This window comes from Cervus elaphus, chromosome 7 (genome assembly GCF_910594005.1).
Source record: "Cervus elaphus chromosome 7, mCerEla1.1, whole genome shotgun sequence".
NCBI lineage: Eukaryota > Metazoa > Chordata > Mammalia > Artiodactyla > Cervidae > Cervus > Cervus elaphus.
In genome coordinates this window covers 28,814,755-28,830,578 of record NC_057821.1, presented here as the reverse complement: position 1 = coordinate 28,830,578, position 15,824 = coordinate 28,814,755, and the positions used below count along the sequence as shown (strand labels likewise).

The window sequence follows — 15,824 nt, the reverse complement described above, 5'->3', positions numbered from 1 at the left end:
TGCACAAAACCAATCAGTATTTTTTTTAATTGAAGTAAAATTCACATAACATAAAATTTAACCATCTTAAAGAGAACAGTCCAGTGGCATTTAGTACATTCATAATCTATGCAACCACCACCTCTATCTAGTTCCAAAGCATTTTCTCTTCACCCCAAAATAAAACCCTGAATCTGTTAAGCAATTACTCCCCATCTTCTCTCCCTGCCAGCCCTTGACAAGCACTGCCTATTGTCTCTATGGACTTACCTATTCTGCATATTTCCAACAGGTGGAATCATACAATGTGACTTTTTGTGTCTGACTTCTTTCACTTAGCATAATGCTTTTGAGGTTCATCCTCAAAATACTGTAGCACAATTAGTACCTCATCCCCTTTTATGACTGAATATAATACTCCATTGTATGGATATGCCACAATTTGTTTATCCATTCATCTGCTGATGAACATTTTTGCTTTCATCTTTCGGCTCTTGCTAAAGTGTTGATATGAACATTTGTGCAGAAGTATTTGAACATCTGTTTTAATTCTTTTAGCTGTATATCTATGAGGAGAATTGCTGGATCATATGGTAATTCTATATTTAACTTTTGAGAAACTGTCAAACTGCTTACCACAGTGAATCAATCATTTTACATTCCCATGAGCAATGTATATGGGTTCTAATTTCCCCAAATCCTTATAAACCAACTTTTAAGATTTACAAAATAAAACTGCACTACACCATAAGGCACAGAGTGAATATTTATTTATCACAGACATTAAGTCTAGGCTCTAAATTTATAAATACTAGAAAAGCAAGCCAAAAAAAAAAAAAAAATTGCAGAGATTAGCTCAACGTCAAAGCTACAAGGATGCTTCTAACAAAATGGGGTAAGGAGAAAGGAAAATATTTTTATGGAGGAGCGTTGGATAACTCCACCCTCAAACTTACTCACTCCAAGCATCTTTTCAAGTTCCTGATGCTAAAATTGTTTTCACTATCTTGTGAAGGATGAGTAAGAATCCCAGAAAGAAAAGACGAGGAGAAATAAATGGCTTCCAAACAGGAGGCAGGACACTGTGTGTGCCACAAAGCAACAGGTATATCAGTCCAGCTAAATATGAGCAGCAACTTAAGATATCTGAGCCTGGGATTGGCCAACTTTAAATGGCCATTTAAGAAAATCCATGGCTCCCAATCTCCCTATCTTTGTTTACCAAAAGGCCTGTTTTGGCCCCACCCATGTTCCAAGACAAATCAGATCAGACACCCCAATCTTTTCTAAAGCCCTAAGTTCTTTCTTCTGAATATTTCTAACATTTTCTGTATTGGTCTGGGAGGGAAAAGGGTACCAGGGTGGAGTTTTCAGGTGGATGACATTTCCACAGTGGAGAAGGCAAAGGCCTCTGGCTTGACTTCCTGCTTGAGTACTCCCGTCAGCAGGAACTCGGGTGAGAGGATGGGCAGCCCAACCCGATATGGAATGGCACATCGAGGGAAGTCCTGGGAACATGTGATCACGACCCTCTGAGGCTGGAGAAAGACAAAGAGCGAAAAGAGAAAGTCGGGGGTGAAAAAGAATCCAAGAAATAGGTTCAGGACTCATTGATCGCTCTGAGCATCACTAAAACAGTATCTCCTGACAGGAAGTCACATGGCACACACTGTCTATGCAGAACTCTTGCCAGAAAGTTGAACCTGAATTTGTTCAGCTTTTAAAATGAACTATGATTTACAGGAAATACAGAAGATAGAAAAACAAGGTAAATGATATAACAAGAGAGCAAACAGGAAAATCCAGACCGTGGGACATTCTGAAGGAAAACTGACCTAGTTTCTGCCGGAAGTCGGTGGCAGAAAAAAGGCTGGGTGGGTTGGGGTGGATGCTCTAGACTAAAAGTGAATTAAGAGATACAGCAATTGTGGCAATACATGGACTTTGCTTGAATCCTTATTTGAACTGCAAAAAGACACTTTCAGATGATGGAGAAATCTGATTAATGGACCATGACAAAGGGACAGGAAACAATTGTCGATTTTGTTATTGACCAATAGTGACATGTGATTATACCAGAAATGTGCATATTTCTTACAAATGTGTATTTTAAGTATGTAGGAAAAAATAATAATGATGTTTACAGATTCCCTTAACAACCTCAGTGAACAAAATGAAAGAAAAAGAAAAAAGGGAGTGACAGAGCAAATGCAGCAACATCTAAATGTTGAATCTGAGTGATTGGTATACAGAGGTTTGCTGCATTGTTCCCTTTGTGTACATTTGAAAAGACTGAATATAAAAAAAAAATAAGTCCATTTGGTATCAGCAGACCTCTTCCCTCTTCTCCACCCGTTTCTGTACCACAGGACTTCCCCCAGCCTCTCACTGCTCCGTGCTGCCAGCTGTACCTCCATCTCCTCTCACCTGAACCCATCCCAGCCACTTCTCCAGACCCTCAGCACACCACCCCTACCTTGTAGGACCGGGGCATGCTGGCTAGGATGGTGCCTCCACAGCAGGTGATGATTTCTCCCATCTGAGGTGGCGGTGGCTGGACTCCGGGGGTCACGTGAATCTCATAGCCCTAGGAGGGAGGAAACAGTGGAGACAGTAGATGCACTGAAAGGCTGTGGACGGCTGGGAAATGGCTGAACCTTGGGTCAGAAGACAGCCTCACCTCCAGGAGCCTTCGCTCCCGAGCTCGGCTCAGGGCCTCCCGAAGGCTGAAGCCGAAGTTCTTCTCCTGCTCAGGATCAGTCACCAAATATTCGTCCGGGGGCAAGAAGCAGCCTGCCTTGCGGGACTAAGGACGGTAACAGTCAGCACCACACTCAGCCCAGTCCTTCACCCAGCTCTTCGGTCTAGTTTACAGTAGGGAGCTCACGGAATGAAGCCTTCTGCTTCACTAACCTCATCTTCCTGTATCCCGCTCCTCCTACCACTTCTTAAGAGCCCCACCTGAGCAGCCTTCTCCTGTCACTGTCTGTGGGTCTCTCACCATCTCCTGGCTTCTCACCTCATGCAGCCAGGCCAGGGAGAGGATGGGGATGCCCCGGCCCAGGGCACACAGGAACTTGACCGTCCGGCGGATCCGATCAGTCACCAGGTGAGAAGCCTCAGCCACTGAGCTAGCCAGACTGCCCCCCAGGGCCAGCACCGTCCTCTCTCCGCGAGCATCCACCACGCCCGTGAAGAGCACCTGTGAAGGGGCTTAGCCTGAGCTGGGCGCAGCAACCACCCCTGCCCCAAATCCCCTGGGTCTCCGTCCGTCCTCCCACATCTCCATCTCCCATGAGGCCCCATGGCCCTTCTCTCCTACTTTGGGGGCCGTGGACTCCTGGATAGGTTTGGTCCGTCGCAGGCTGCGGCTCAGTCTTCCCTGGGACTCCTCCTCTGTCTGCTCTCTCTTTCTCTTGCCTGGACCTGGAATCACTACACCCTGGGGGATTGAGAGAGAACTTGGTGGAAGTTTCCAAGCCCCCAGGCCCCTTCCTAACTTCGTGGCCCCAAGCCCTCTCCTCACCTCTTCCTTCCTCGGCCTCGCTGCTGGATTTTCTTCTTCTTCCTTAAGGGATGCTGCCTTCTGAGGGACTTTCCCTCTCTGGAGCCGTTTTTGAAGTGGAGGTGAATGTGCAGTAGCTGAAGGCCTCTTGCGGTTTTGAGAGGCCTTAGGCTGGGGCTCTGGGGTGAAGCCTGAGCCATCTGCTGCCTCCTCCTCTGGCATCTGGGGAGTGTGAGGCGGTGCCTCGGGAAGCTGGGCAAAGGCAGGCTCAGGAATGGTGCTAAGGGGCTTGGCTGCTTTCACTGCCCCTCGTCTTTGGTTCCTTGAGGAGCGGGAGCTAGGTTCAGGGGGTGTGGTGCAGGGCTCATGAACATGAGCTGTGGGAGACCCTTGTTTCCTAGTGGCCCTCGGCCTCCTGCTGCAGTTGACTTCAGGGATGGGGTCAGGGGGAAGAGGCTGTTCTGAGGGGACTGGAGACTGGAATTCAGGGGTAGTAGGAACCAGCACAGCACTTGCAGTAGAAGACCTTCGTGTCCTGCTTGGACCACCCTGAGCTATGACCTTGGGAGTGACAGGCTCATCTGTGGGGGAGGAAGGTTTGAGGTCAGGGGCTGTGGGTTCAGTTGGCTGGGATGTCTTGACAGAGGACCTATGTGTTTGGCTCTGAGTGGCCTGAGATGTGGGTTCAAGAACGACAGACTGGTCTTTAGAAGTGGAAGAATGAGGCTCAGGGACTGTGGGGACAACTGGTTCCGGGGTCTTGACAGAAGACCTATGTCTTCTACACTGAGTGGTCCAAGGACCAACAGGCTGGTCTGCAGGGGCAGAAGGCTGGAGCTCAGAAGCTGTGGGAACAACTGGTTCGGGAGTCTTGGCAGACGACTTACGTGTCCTGCCTCGAGGGGCCCGAGATGTGGGTTTGGGAGTAACAAGCTGGTCTGTGGAGGTGGAAGGCTGGAGCTCAGGTGTGGTGGTGGTAACTGGATCAGGGGTTTTGACAGAGGACCTCTGTGTCCTGCCCCGAGTAGCCCTAGATGTGAGCTCAGGAGTGACAGGCTGGTCTGTGAGGGCAGCAGGCTGGAGCTCAGAGGCTGTGGAAACAACTGGTTCAGGAGTCTTGGCTGAAGACTTAAGTGTCCTGCCCCGAGAGGCCCGAGATGTGGGTTTGGGGGTGACAGGCTGGTCTGTGGAAGTGGAAGGCTGGGGCTCAGGGGTTGTGGATGTATCTGGTTTGGAAGTCTTAATAGAAGACCTCTGTGTCCTGCCCCGAGTGGCTCTAGATGTGAGCTCAGGAGCAACAGGTTGGTCTTTAGGGGCAGCAGGCTGGAGTTCAGAGGCTGTGGGGACAATTGGTTCAGGAGTCTTGGCAGAAGACCTAGGTGTCCTGCCCCGAGATGTGGGTTTGGGGGTGACAGGCCGGTCTGTGGAAGTGGAAGGCTGGGGCTGGGGTGTTGTGGGGTTATCTGGTTTGGGAGTCTTGACAGAAGACCTCTGTGCCCTGCCCCGAGTGGCCTTAGCTGTGAGCTCAGGGGCAACAGGCTGGTCTGTGGGGACATTGGGTTCAGGGGTTTTGACAGAAGACCTATGTGCCCTGCCCCGAGGCGCCCGAAGTGTGGGCTTAGGGGTGACAGGCTGGTCTGTGGAGGTGGATGGCTGCAGTGCAAGGGCTGTGGGGACAACTGATGAGGCAGTTACATCAAAGGAACTATGTGTCCTGCTCTGAGAGACCCCAGAGGTGGGTTCAAGGGCAATAGGCTGGCCTGTGGGGGTGGTAGGGTGAGGCTCAAGGGGTAGAGAAGAAACTGGAGAGGACCCCTGGGGCCTGACTTTGGGTTCTGGGTGGACAGAGTTCAGCTCTGAGGAGAAGGGAGTCTCTGGAGCTTCCTGACTCTCATTTTGTCTGGTCCTGGGAATGGGTAGTTCTAAAGGAGCTGGAGAGGGAAAAAGGAGGGACTGAGGTGCGGGATGTTTTTGGATCTGAGAGATGAGGGAGTTTGGGAGTGGGGCTGAGGCTTCAGGCGCTGCAGGAGGCAGACAAGCTTTTGGGGATTCCTGATCACCCTGGGGAGAAAGAAGCCAGTGAGGAAGAGGCAGAGAGAAGGGAGAGAGGACTTGGATATTGTTCTCAATACTTATTTAGACAGTGTGCTCATGGCACTTCTCTTTCTGTTCCATTAGACTGGAATTAGAACTAGAATTTTATTAGTTCCATTAGAACTGGAATTTCCTCTTTCCCAAAGACCTCGCCCCAAAAGGCCATATATAGACAATAGTAATAAAGAGGATGGTTGGGAGAAAGCAGGGAGGGAAGGGACATGAAAAAAGGAACGTTCTGAGATGGGTAGAGGAAGACAGAACTTGGGAAATAGATATGGAAAACAACAGGTGTCAAGGTAAACAGACAAAAGCTAACTAAGGAGCAGTGAAAATAGAAGAAAAGAAAGAAGAAAAGGAAAGGAAAGGAGTAGATGAAAGCAAGGTCAGGGGAAGGGGCTGTGCAGAAGAGGTAGAGATGACCTGTGGAGTGGGGTGGGGGTAGAGACAGTTCTCACCCTGGAAGCCTTCTCAGCAGGTGGCATCTCGCAATTCAAGTCACCTGGACAGAGGGAAAGACAAGCAGCTGAGGTCTAAGCAGTCAGTCACCTAGCAATCAATTATCATGGAGATGTGGACCACTTTGGGCTCCCTTCTACCTTCACTTACCTCTCTGCTGCCTCCTGGGGCTCCCTGGGGCTCCCCTTCCTCCACCTGCCTGGCTCCCAGAAGCTACTAGGTCTGAGGCAAGTCCCTGAAGGTCTCCTGCCCCTGCTCCAGGCTCTGGTGGCGGACCAGAGGCTTGGCCTTTCTGGTCCTGGCCCCCCGCCTCTGTCTCCCCCCTCTGTGGGCCTCTGTCCAGTAGCTCTTGGGGTCCCTTGACTTCTAACCCACCTGCCTCACTCTCTCTCTCTGCTACCAGTTTCCCTGCTTCACTCTCAAATATTTCCCCTGCAAGGGTCTGCTTTTCTCTCTCTCTCTCCTGTGTTTCCTTGGGTGTCTCGATCTCTACCTTCACAGTCTCCATTCCCCTTCCAGTACTTGCGCTTTCCACTTTTTTGTCAGATTCTTGGCTCTGAGTATCTCTAGCTAACACCTGATTTTGTTCTCTGTCCTGTATTGCCCCGATTAATTCTTCCTCTCCCATTGCATCTTCCCTCTCTCCTTCCGAGGGCAGTTTCTTGGTTTCCTTCTGCAGTGACCCTCCCTCAGGGATCACCCTCTCTGCTGTTTCTCTTGGGGTACCCATGTCTTTCTCCAGAGTCTGCATCCCTCTGCCTTCCATCCCCAGTGGCTCTGTGTGGACTGGGCTCTCTGGATGTTGCTCTTGCTGTGCTGTCCTAGATGGATGGGGGCAAGATGCAGGGGTGTCAAGGAGGGTGACAGCGGTTTGGGTCTCAGAGGCCTCAGACTCTCTTGGACAGAATGGCTGTGTCGCCAAGACCTCCCATGCCTCATCCAGGGAACCTGGAAGCAGAGTCAGAGAGAGAGGGATGTAGGTTGAAGAGGTAACAGCTTGAGAAAAGATTAAGACAAATTCATGCATAAGAAATTTAAGTGAGTTATTAAAGGGAAGCTGGGAATAAGGAAGAGAGTCATAACATTTCACTGGTGGTCCAGTGGCTAAGACTCTGAGCTCCCAATGTAGGGGAACCAGGTTTGATCCCTGGTCGGGGAACTAGATCCCACATGCCGCAAGTAAAGAGTTCTCGTGCTGCAACTAAAGATCCTGTATGCCGCTGCTAAGACCCCGTGCAACCAAATACATAAATTAAAATAAACTACTCGCTAGAGTAGTTGCTCTCTGGGTCTGACTTAATGTGGCATTCTTTTCTGATGAGATGGAAGAACATCAGCAAAAAAATGTCAAAGACTATAAAAAACACGTGCAGAGGAGGGAAATAAGGATGCCAAGTTGGGGGCACAGAAGAGGCGAAAGTTTCTCATACCTGTGGCCTGGAAGCTGCAACAGGAAGGGCCAGGCTCTTGGGGCAGAGGAAATAGGAAGGCCTGGGTGGGCTCATCCTCCATGCTGGGGACTGCTACACAAAAAAGCATGGCCTGAGCACTGCTCCTCCACAGAACTCTGAGGGCCCCATTCCCAGTTTTCTACACTGCCCATGCCAGCCTTCACATCCTTCAAGGACCACCAGTCTAAATCTCCCAGCTCCTGGCTTGTACCAGTATCCACACAACACAGATGGCCTCACCTTCCAGGCTCTGATTCTCTTTGTCTACAAAGCACTGGGTAGCTGGTAGGTCCAGATCTTCAGAATCTGGTGGGGAAGAATGCAGGATAATTAAAAAATCAGAGCTGATCCTAACTCCCTTTCTCTACAGTTCTCTCCACAGCCCCAATCCCATGCAATAGACTGAATCTGTGTCTCCCCAAAAATTCTTATGTTGAAACCTAATTTCCAGTGTGAGGGCATTAGGAGGTGACTGGGAGGTGACTAGGTCACGAGGGCACAGCCTGCATGAATGGTATTAGTGCAGGCTCAGCTGTGGCTCAGTGGTAAAGAATCTGCCTGCCAATGCAGAAGACACAGGTTCGAGCCCTGATCCAGGAAGATCCCACATGCCCTGGAGCAACTAAGCCTGTGTGCCACAACTACTGAGCCTGAGCTCTAGAGCCCGTACTCAACAAGAGAAACCACTGCAATGAGAAGTCAGTGTACACAACTAGAGAGTAGCCTCGGCTCCACATAACTAGAGAAAAGCCAGCACAGCAAGGAAGACCCAGCACAGCCAAAAATAAATAAAGTCATTTAGAAAAAATGAGAGAAAGACTTCAGAGAGCTCCCTTGGGCCCTTTTGCCATATGAAGACATAATGAGAAGACGACTATCTCTAAGAGGAAAGCAGGGCCTCAGCAGATACTGAATCTGCTGGTGTCTTGATCTTAGACTTCCCAGCCTTTAGAACTGTGAAAAATAAACTTCTGTTGTTTATAAGCTACCCAGTCTATGGTCTTTTGTTACAGCAGCTCGCATGAACTAAGATACGCTAGAAGCTAGAAGCATTCTTTATTGCAGGCTTCCAGGGAGGAAGAAAGGCCAGCACTTACCGTGGAGGTTCTCTCCAGAGTCTGTGGCCCTATTCCCATGTGCTTCTCTCTCCCTTCCTGTGGTGGGCTGGGCCCCCTCTCTCTGCGGTGGGGGCTCCCCTGGAGTGCCTGTGTCCACCACCAGATCTGCCAGGTTTTCCCTTGAGGCCGGGAGAAGGTCCTGCTCCCCTGGTGCTGTGGATGACCCACCCTGGGTCCTGGTGGCAAGTGCTCTGTCCTGTTCAGGAACGGCTGCGGCCCACGTGGTCCCAGCATCTTTTTCCACCGGAAGCTGGCTCTTTCTGACACCTGCCGCTGCTGAGGATGTGTTCTCCGCGTCTGGTTCACAGTCCCCAGCTAGAGGAAGCTGGGCTTCCTCTAGGCTTTGCAGCACAGGCAGCTGTGCCGGGCCCCCTTCTGCCTCCGCATCGGTGTGATGTGTCCACACTATGCCTCGTACCTGACGCTTCTCCGGAAGTGCAACAGCTGGCCCCAGTGAGACCTTGTCCTCCACTTGTGCAGAGGCCTGGCTTCTCTCCAGGTAGACCCCCGGTGAGCTCTCATCTTCCTTCCCCTCTGTATCACTGTCCCTGGGAGGATGCTGGCTCTTTTTTGAATATTCCCTGTCCATGTGACCCTTGGGAACCATTCCCCTCCTTTCCACTGGGAGCCCCTCTTCCTCCACATCTGTGTCACTGTCTCCCCCAGCAGAGGCCTGGCTTCGCTCCAGAAGGGCCACTGGTTGAGCCCTGTCCTCTTCTGCATCTGGATCTCGGTTCCACTTACCAGCCTGGCTCTCTCTTAGACGTGCCAATGTCAGTGCTGCCGAGACTTCCTCCTCATCGTCTGTATTGCTGTCGATCACCATGGAGGCTTGGCTTCTGTCCGGGGGGGCCTCCCCCTCCTCTATATCTGTATCACCATCAGCTGGGCTCTCCTGCCGACGTGCCACACCAGGTGCCTGGGGGCTCTGTGTACCAGCTTCGTGGAAGGTCTGCCTCTCCTTCATGGGAACCACTGCTGGGGTAGCAGGGATCCCCTCATCCTCCCCATCGGTATCACTGTCTATGAAGTTACAGGCCCTTTTCGGACGGACCCCAGCAAGCCTTCTTGGAGGCCCACTCTCATCACTTAGATCTGTGTCACTGCCCTCCCCAGAAGGCTGGCTCCTCTCCAGAATCACTCCAATCGGAACAACCCCAGTCCTCACATCCCTCTTGATTTCTGTGTCCCTGTTCCTCTCCTTCACAGAACACTGATCCTTCTCAATCTGGACTTCGGCTGTGACAGGTTCAGGCTGTTCTGTCTCTGCAGTGGTACCTCTTCTGGCAGCTGAAGAGGCATCTCCTGCTCCTGATTCCTGACTTTCTTCCTCATCTGTGTCGCTGTTCAAGTTGAAGGCAGAAGGTGGCCCAGGCCCATCTGGGGCAGGGGAAGGCCCTTCTTCATCACTGTGAAGGGAAGAGAAGAGAAGAAACCTATAGAATCGATCCCCCCAGAAGGGATATTCCACCCAAGTAGGAACTCCTTGAGAGCAGACACAAGGTAGTACTCCAGCAATTAGTTTTCTAGTTGGCACATGAGAGATGCTCAGTAAAAATTCAGTTGAGTGAAGAAGTATGTGTGGTTCCCCAGCCCAGACTTTTTTTGTTTTTTCCATTTATTTTTATTAGTTGGAGGCTAATTACTTTACACCCAGCCCAGACTTTGATGGTAATTAGCTCTCCCAGAGACGGCTCCTCTAGTCCCTGATTCCTCATCTATTTGAAGACTCAGATGCCTGGCCCTTTGACACTCACCTCTCTGGAACGACTGTTGCCAAAGAGGTCCTTGCTCTTTTCACCACACACTTGTGCAAAAGGGAATCTGTCATGAGTAGAAAGGAGTAAGTGGAAAGTTTTACACTCACCATCCCTGTCTCTTCACCCACCCTCCTGATACACAAACTTACCTGCTTCTTCCTCTGAGTCCTCAGCCAACAGAAGCCTGGGGGTTTGAGTTCCTCCCTGTATCCTGGGTGTCTCCTCTACAGTTAGAGGGCCCCGGGAGACAAAAGGCCGGGGGACATCCAAGCGATGGTACTGGCAGGGCAAGTCAGCAAAGAGAATCAACTCCCGGTCCCGCAAACGATGACTCACCCCAGGGCCCAGGACCTTAGGAGGCCGCAGGATTTGAGTGCCATTGAGGCTCCCACAATCCCGGAGAACAGGCGCCTTGTCCCAGGCAGAGATTTCAATCACTGCATGTTGTTTGGAGATGGATGAAAAGGGCAGGGCCACAGAGCAATCAGGCATTCGGCCTATCATGTTCTTCCCGAGGTAGAGTGGGAAGTCTAAGAATTAGAGAGGTAGGTGAGTTCCAAAGCCATAGTCCTAACTTGCTAATAAGAAAAACATTTCTGTTAAGTTCCCCACGACTCACTCAAGGTACCCCCCCATGCATTAGAAAAATAAAAGGCCCTAGAATAGCTAGCTAATAAAGAATATATGCAATGCATTATTCATAGTCAACATTCCCTCTATCTACACTGGACTGTTTCTATAGCGGTAAAATATACATAAAATTTGGGCTTCCCAGGTAGCTCAACTGGTAAAGAATCTGCCTGCAATGCAAGAGATGCTGGTTTGATCCCTGGGCCAGGGAGCTCCCCTGGAGAAGGGATAGATTACCCAATCCAGTATTCTTGGGCTTGCCCGGTGGCTCAGACTAGAAAGAATCCGCCTGCAATGTGGGAGACCTGGGTTCGATTCCTGGGTTGGGACGATCCCCTGGAGGAGGGCATGGCAACCCACTCCAGTATTCTTGCCTGGAGAATTCCATGGACAAGACTCTGGTGGGCTACAGTCTATGGGGTCAGAAAGAGTCAAACACGACTGAGCGACTAAGCACAGCACAGCATACATAAATTTACCATTCAGCCAATTTTTAAATGTATAGCACAGTGACATCAAGTACATTCACACTGTTGTGCAAAACATCACCACTTTCCATTTCCAGACCTCACTGGATTTTTATCTGAATTCCTTCATCTTCTCCTACCAAAGTAAAATCACCCCCATGGAGTCCAGGTCCCTTGCCTGGAGCAATCAGATAATCACCCCCACTTTTCTATCCCCAGTAAGACATTTTTTTTAGATCTCACAGATGCATATCTAAGCTTGGAACCATCCCATTACCTCCCCACAGAAATAACAGGCCGAAAAAAAAAATAAATAAATAAATAAAAGAAAAGAAATAAGAGGCCGATACCAGTACTTTAGCAAGAAATTACTCCTGACCTTTTTCCGGTCCATAGGAACTACTGAAGATATGCAGCTGCCCTAGGGGCTCCAAGCTATACCCCACAGATTCAGTGGGGCTCTCTTCAACCTGCTCCTCTTCTTCAACTTCCCAGTTTAAAACCTGGGTGTCTTCCATGATCTGGGAAAAAAAACACATTATCCCTTCCTTCAGTAGCTCACACACACAGTCTCAGGGAGGAGACTGGTAACTGCAGTCTCCTGGATAGCTATGGAGGCTGATGCTTCTTTCTGCCAATCATTCTGTTGTTATTCTTCTGAAGCATTTAAGAAATATCTTTGACCAGGACACAGAATAAGAAAGAAATGTTACAGAGTTCCAAGTACAGAAATATAAGGGTCTTCCCTGGTTGTCCAGTGGTTAAGACTCTGCACTTCCACTGCTGCGGGGTGCAGGTTCCATCCCTAGTCAGGGAACTAAGAATCTGCATGGCCGAAAAAACAAAACAAAACAAGAACAAACAAAAACTGAGTTGTGAGACTTCTCTGGTGGTCCAGTGGCTAAGACTCTGTGCTCCCAATGCAGAGGGTCAGGGTTCAACGCCTGGTCAGAGAACTAGATCCCACATGCCCCAACTAAGGCCACACAGCATGTGGGATCTGAGTCCCACATGTGGAAGTGGAACTGCAGTGGAAGCACTGAGTCCTAACTACTGGACCGCCAGAAAATTCCTTATTTTACTTTCTATTTCTGAGATAAAGAAACTGCAATAAGGATGGATTAACAGATTTGTCCAAGATCACTCAGATAATGGGTTTCCTTTGTGGCTCAGCTGGTAAAGAATCTGCCTACAATGCAGGAGACCTGGGTTCAACCCCTGGGTTGGGAAGATCCTTTGGAGAAGAGAAAGGCTACACACTCCAGTATTGTAGACTGGAGAATTCCAGAGACTGTAGTCAGACAAGACTGAGTGACTTTCACTCAGATAATGTCTCTTCCTGTTTAATATTCTTTGATGGTTTTCCACACCCATGGGATAAAATAAATCTAAACTCCTTAGCAAGACCCTCAACGATCAGAACCTCATCTCCTGAAATGTGTGTCCCACCCCCACCCCATCCAATCCTGTGGTTCTACAACATGGAACTTCTCCCTAATCTCTGAACACACTGTCCCTGTTGTCTCTCACATTTGCAGGCCTTAGCCAGCTCCTTAGGACGTTGTCCCTAGTGTTCTGATCCAACTCCTATCCATCCTTTTAGCTCAAATGTCACTTTCTCAGCAAAGCGATGCCTTTAGTCTTCTCTGTGTTCTGGTACTTTCCCCTATTCCCCATGTATCCTAAGTGTTTCACAGTGGTTGGCGGACTCATATTTTCCTAATAGGTCTCACCATAGTGTAACTATTACATTCCATTTCTGCCTCACACATCCCCCTTGAGAACTGGACCAGTTAGAACTGTCTTTTCCCCAAGGGTCCATCATGTTCATTCAACAGTAGTTACTGTGTATCTGGTACCACTAGAGGTATTCCGAATACATTCATGAGCCAAACGTAAAATTAACTCTGCTCTCCTGATGAAATAATAAGATGAAAAGTCAAACTAGTATGGGTGGGAATTAAATTTTAAAGATGCTACCCTAAAGGGAAAATGTTGACAAGTAAGGAAAGTGGGACACCTCCATGGAGAAAGTGTTAACATCGTTTTCATGATGGCGAAGTCAGCTGGCGCCCATGACCTTTGGCTCCAATCCAATGGGCCTTCATCTTTGATCTCGATCCCAAGGGTTCCCTCCGAGCCCAACCTCTCCCAGTGTCTTCATACCTAAACTCAGGGAGGGCCGTCAAGTGAAGATGAGGGTTATAATCCGAAAAGCAAATTTCCAAGACTCCTCCGCCCAGTCTTACCCAAGGCACGCCCCTCCCGCCCTCCGGGAAAACCAAGATGGCATCCGGGGAGTCGTGGGCGAGGCCCCCCAGAACTCACCTACTTTGAGTCCCCGCGCGCGCCACCAGTAACGGCTGCGACAGGGGTGGTGCCAGTGCCTTAGCGGGGAGGGGGCCGATTAGCTGATTGGCTGAAGCCTTTGTCTTTCTCAGCCCTGTGGCAAACAGACGGAGCAATCCACCAACGCGGAGGCACAGCCGGAGCCCCGCCCCGCCCCCTTACGGCTCAAAGGGGCGGCTTCTCCCGGGAGACAGATCCGTTGGGCGAGGCGGTAATCGGAAGCCGCTGAAGGCGCACTGAATAGCGCACTTCGATTGGGCAGCTCCAAAGGGACAACCCACTGCGGTTTCACCACCCACTTCCCGCGTATATTTCCAAGTTGCGACCACAGAGTCTGGATGCCAGCAGCGGATAGAGGGGCTTACCACCGTTGTCGACCTAAGCATGTAGTGAGGCCAGAGCGGCTTCTCTGGTCCTCCCAGAAATGGTGTCCGCTGACTCATGAGAAATATAAGGGTTGCGGGCTGCAGTCGTGGCTGAAGACTGCAGTTTGGAGAATAGCCCGTAGGCGTGGCGCTTGAGGACTCACTACAATGGAAGTTCATTTCCTTTTGATTTAGCTCATCTAGAAGTCATGTCATTTCCTCCCTGAGAATCCTTTCCTGATGGACACTTTGAGGTCATTTTCCTGGAGTAAAGATATCTAGGCAAACGGAGAGAACTCTTTTGTTAACCATCTTAAAGGCTGACCGAGGTCTTTGAAGGGCTACAGGATGATAAATTTTATTTTGCTAAATTTCATACTAAGACAAGACAATTTCACAGGAATAATTTATGAGGACCTTTTGCATTCGTATTCTCACTTCATTCTGACCAGAAATAAGAGTTCTGCGGAAGTTAGCTTGCCTGGGCTCCTACGACTATTGTTAGAGACAAATTGAAACAATTTAATGGTAAATTCTGAACTCTCTTCACTACCACAAAATACATAACTACTTTCATTGTGATTGTGCCTTCAAACATTAACGTTTTAACTGGGTAGATGCGTCTTACAGAAATTTATGTCCTTTTATTTAGAAGATGAGAAATGTGTGTTGAATCCAGTGTGAATTAACACCTTGCTATCATCTAACCAAGTACCTCATAGGTAAACAGCCCTCTTGCCAATTCAGGAGACGCAGTAGACACGGGTTCGATCCCTGGGTCGGGAAGATTCCGTGGAGAAGGAAATGGCAACCAGCTCCAGTATTCTTGCCTGGGCAATCCCATGGACAGAGGAGCCAGGCGGGCTGCAGTCCATGGGGTCGCAGAGTCATACATGACTGAGCACACATCCAGGAAGCCTGATATGCCATGTCCTTTATCATGGTGCTTACCACACTCTAGTGTTTATACACTTCTCACCAAATTGCAAGATCCTGGAGGACAGTGAGGTAATCCTTATCATTTTTGTATTCCTAGCTCCTGGTTTGGTGGACATTTAATCTCTCAAGTTGAATTAATCCCTGAGAAGAAGCATGCCACTCAGATTTGAGCTCATCCAATTTTTTTTCCCATCACCCCCCCTACCCCTTTTATTTTAATCCCGAGGTTCTTGAAAGGTTGCAATGGTCAACCACCTCTCAGTGAAATCAGCGAATTGAAAAAACACTGACTTCATCAAAGTGCCTATCAGGTATCTCACCCCACAGTTCGCCTCTTGACAAAACTGTGTTAAACGCTGCTCTAAGGCCCAGATTCCCCACATGGACAGAGACTTCCGGCATATCTGCTTCTCTATTCTTGAACATACCCTCCAGACAATTACTTCTCTATACTGAAAAGTCCTTGATGCAATTTTGTTTCTTTCTAAATATCATTAGAAAGCTCCCAAGGAAACAGCAGGAAGGCAATGCCTTCCTCCTTCCCGAGATATCTGGGGGAGCCGCAGCTCACTGGAGTTCATGCCTTGGGTCACCAGGGACCAGCTGTTAGATAGCAGATCAGGGTGCCGCATTTCTCCCCGTTTTCGCTGAGCTAAGCAGTCCTGTCTTCCCAAGAGCTACCGCAGCGGGGAGCTTTCAGGGCGTGCC

At 49.4% G+C, this 15,824-nt stretch overlaps 1 protein-coding gene across 7 annotated transcripts; it reads right to left on the bottom strand.

Annotated features, from left to right (window-relative positions):
- On the bottom strand, nucleotides 1-13,977 carry MDC1 (mediator of DNA damage checkpoint 1). 7 transcript variants are annotated; one of them, XM_043908023.1, is made up of 16 exons: nucleotides 13,484-13,596; nucleotides 11,843-11,984; nucleotides 10,516-10,896; nucleotides 10,364-10,430; nucleotides 8,586-10,015; nucleotides 7,729-7,794; nucleotides 7,468-7,560; nucleotides 6,188-6,985; nucleotides 6,037-6,080; nucleotides 4,974-5,545; nucleotides 3,506-4,859; nucleotides 3,302-3,421; nucleotides 2,999-3,181; nucleotides 2,660-2,785; nucleotides 2,456-2,566; nucleotides 1-1,517 (listed from the first exon to the last, which is right to left on the bottom strand). In XM_043908023.1, the coding sequence occupies exons 1-16, from the start codon at nucleotides 13,487-13,489 to the stop codon at nucleotides 1,350-1,352; spliced, it is 5,661 nt and encodes a 1,886-aa protein (XP_043763958.1). In that variant the 5' UTR covers nucleotides 13,490-13,596; the 3' UTR covers nucleotides 1-1,349. The 7 variants fall into 7 exon arrangements, with proteins under 7 accessions (XP_043763958.1, XP_043763954.1, XP_043763956.1 ...); XM_043908019.1 differs by lacking the exon at nucleotides 13,484-13,596 and adding an exon at nucleotides 13,792-13,977 and having other exon boundaries at nucleotides 3,506-5,545; XM_043908021.1 differs by lacking the exon at nucleotides 13,484-13,596 and adding an exon at nucleotides 13,630-13,768 and having other exon boundaries at nucleotides 3,506-5,545.
- Nucleotides 13,978-15,824: the final 1,847 nt, after the last annotated feature.

What these genes read in the sequence shown, in the direction of transcription:
- MDC1 (XM_043908017.1), bottom strand. An exon ending in CGAGGCCGAGGAAGGAAGAG is followed by an intron (nt 3,422 to 3,505) that starts GTGAGGAGAGGG and finishes TCAATCCCCCAG; the next exon opens with GGTGTAGTGATTCCAGGTCC. An exon ending in CCCTGGCCTGGCTGCATGAG is followed by an intron (nt 2,786 to 2,998) that starts GTGAGAAGCCAG and finishes TACCGTCCTTAG; the next exon opens with TCCCGCAAGGCAGGCTGCTT.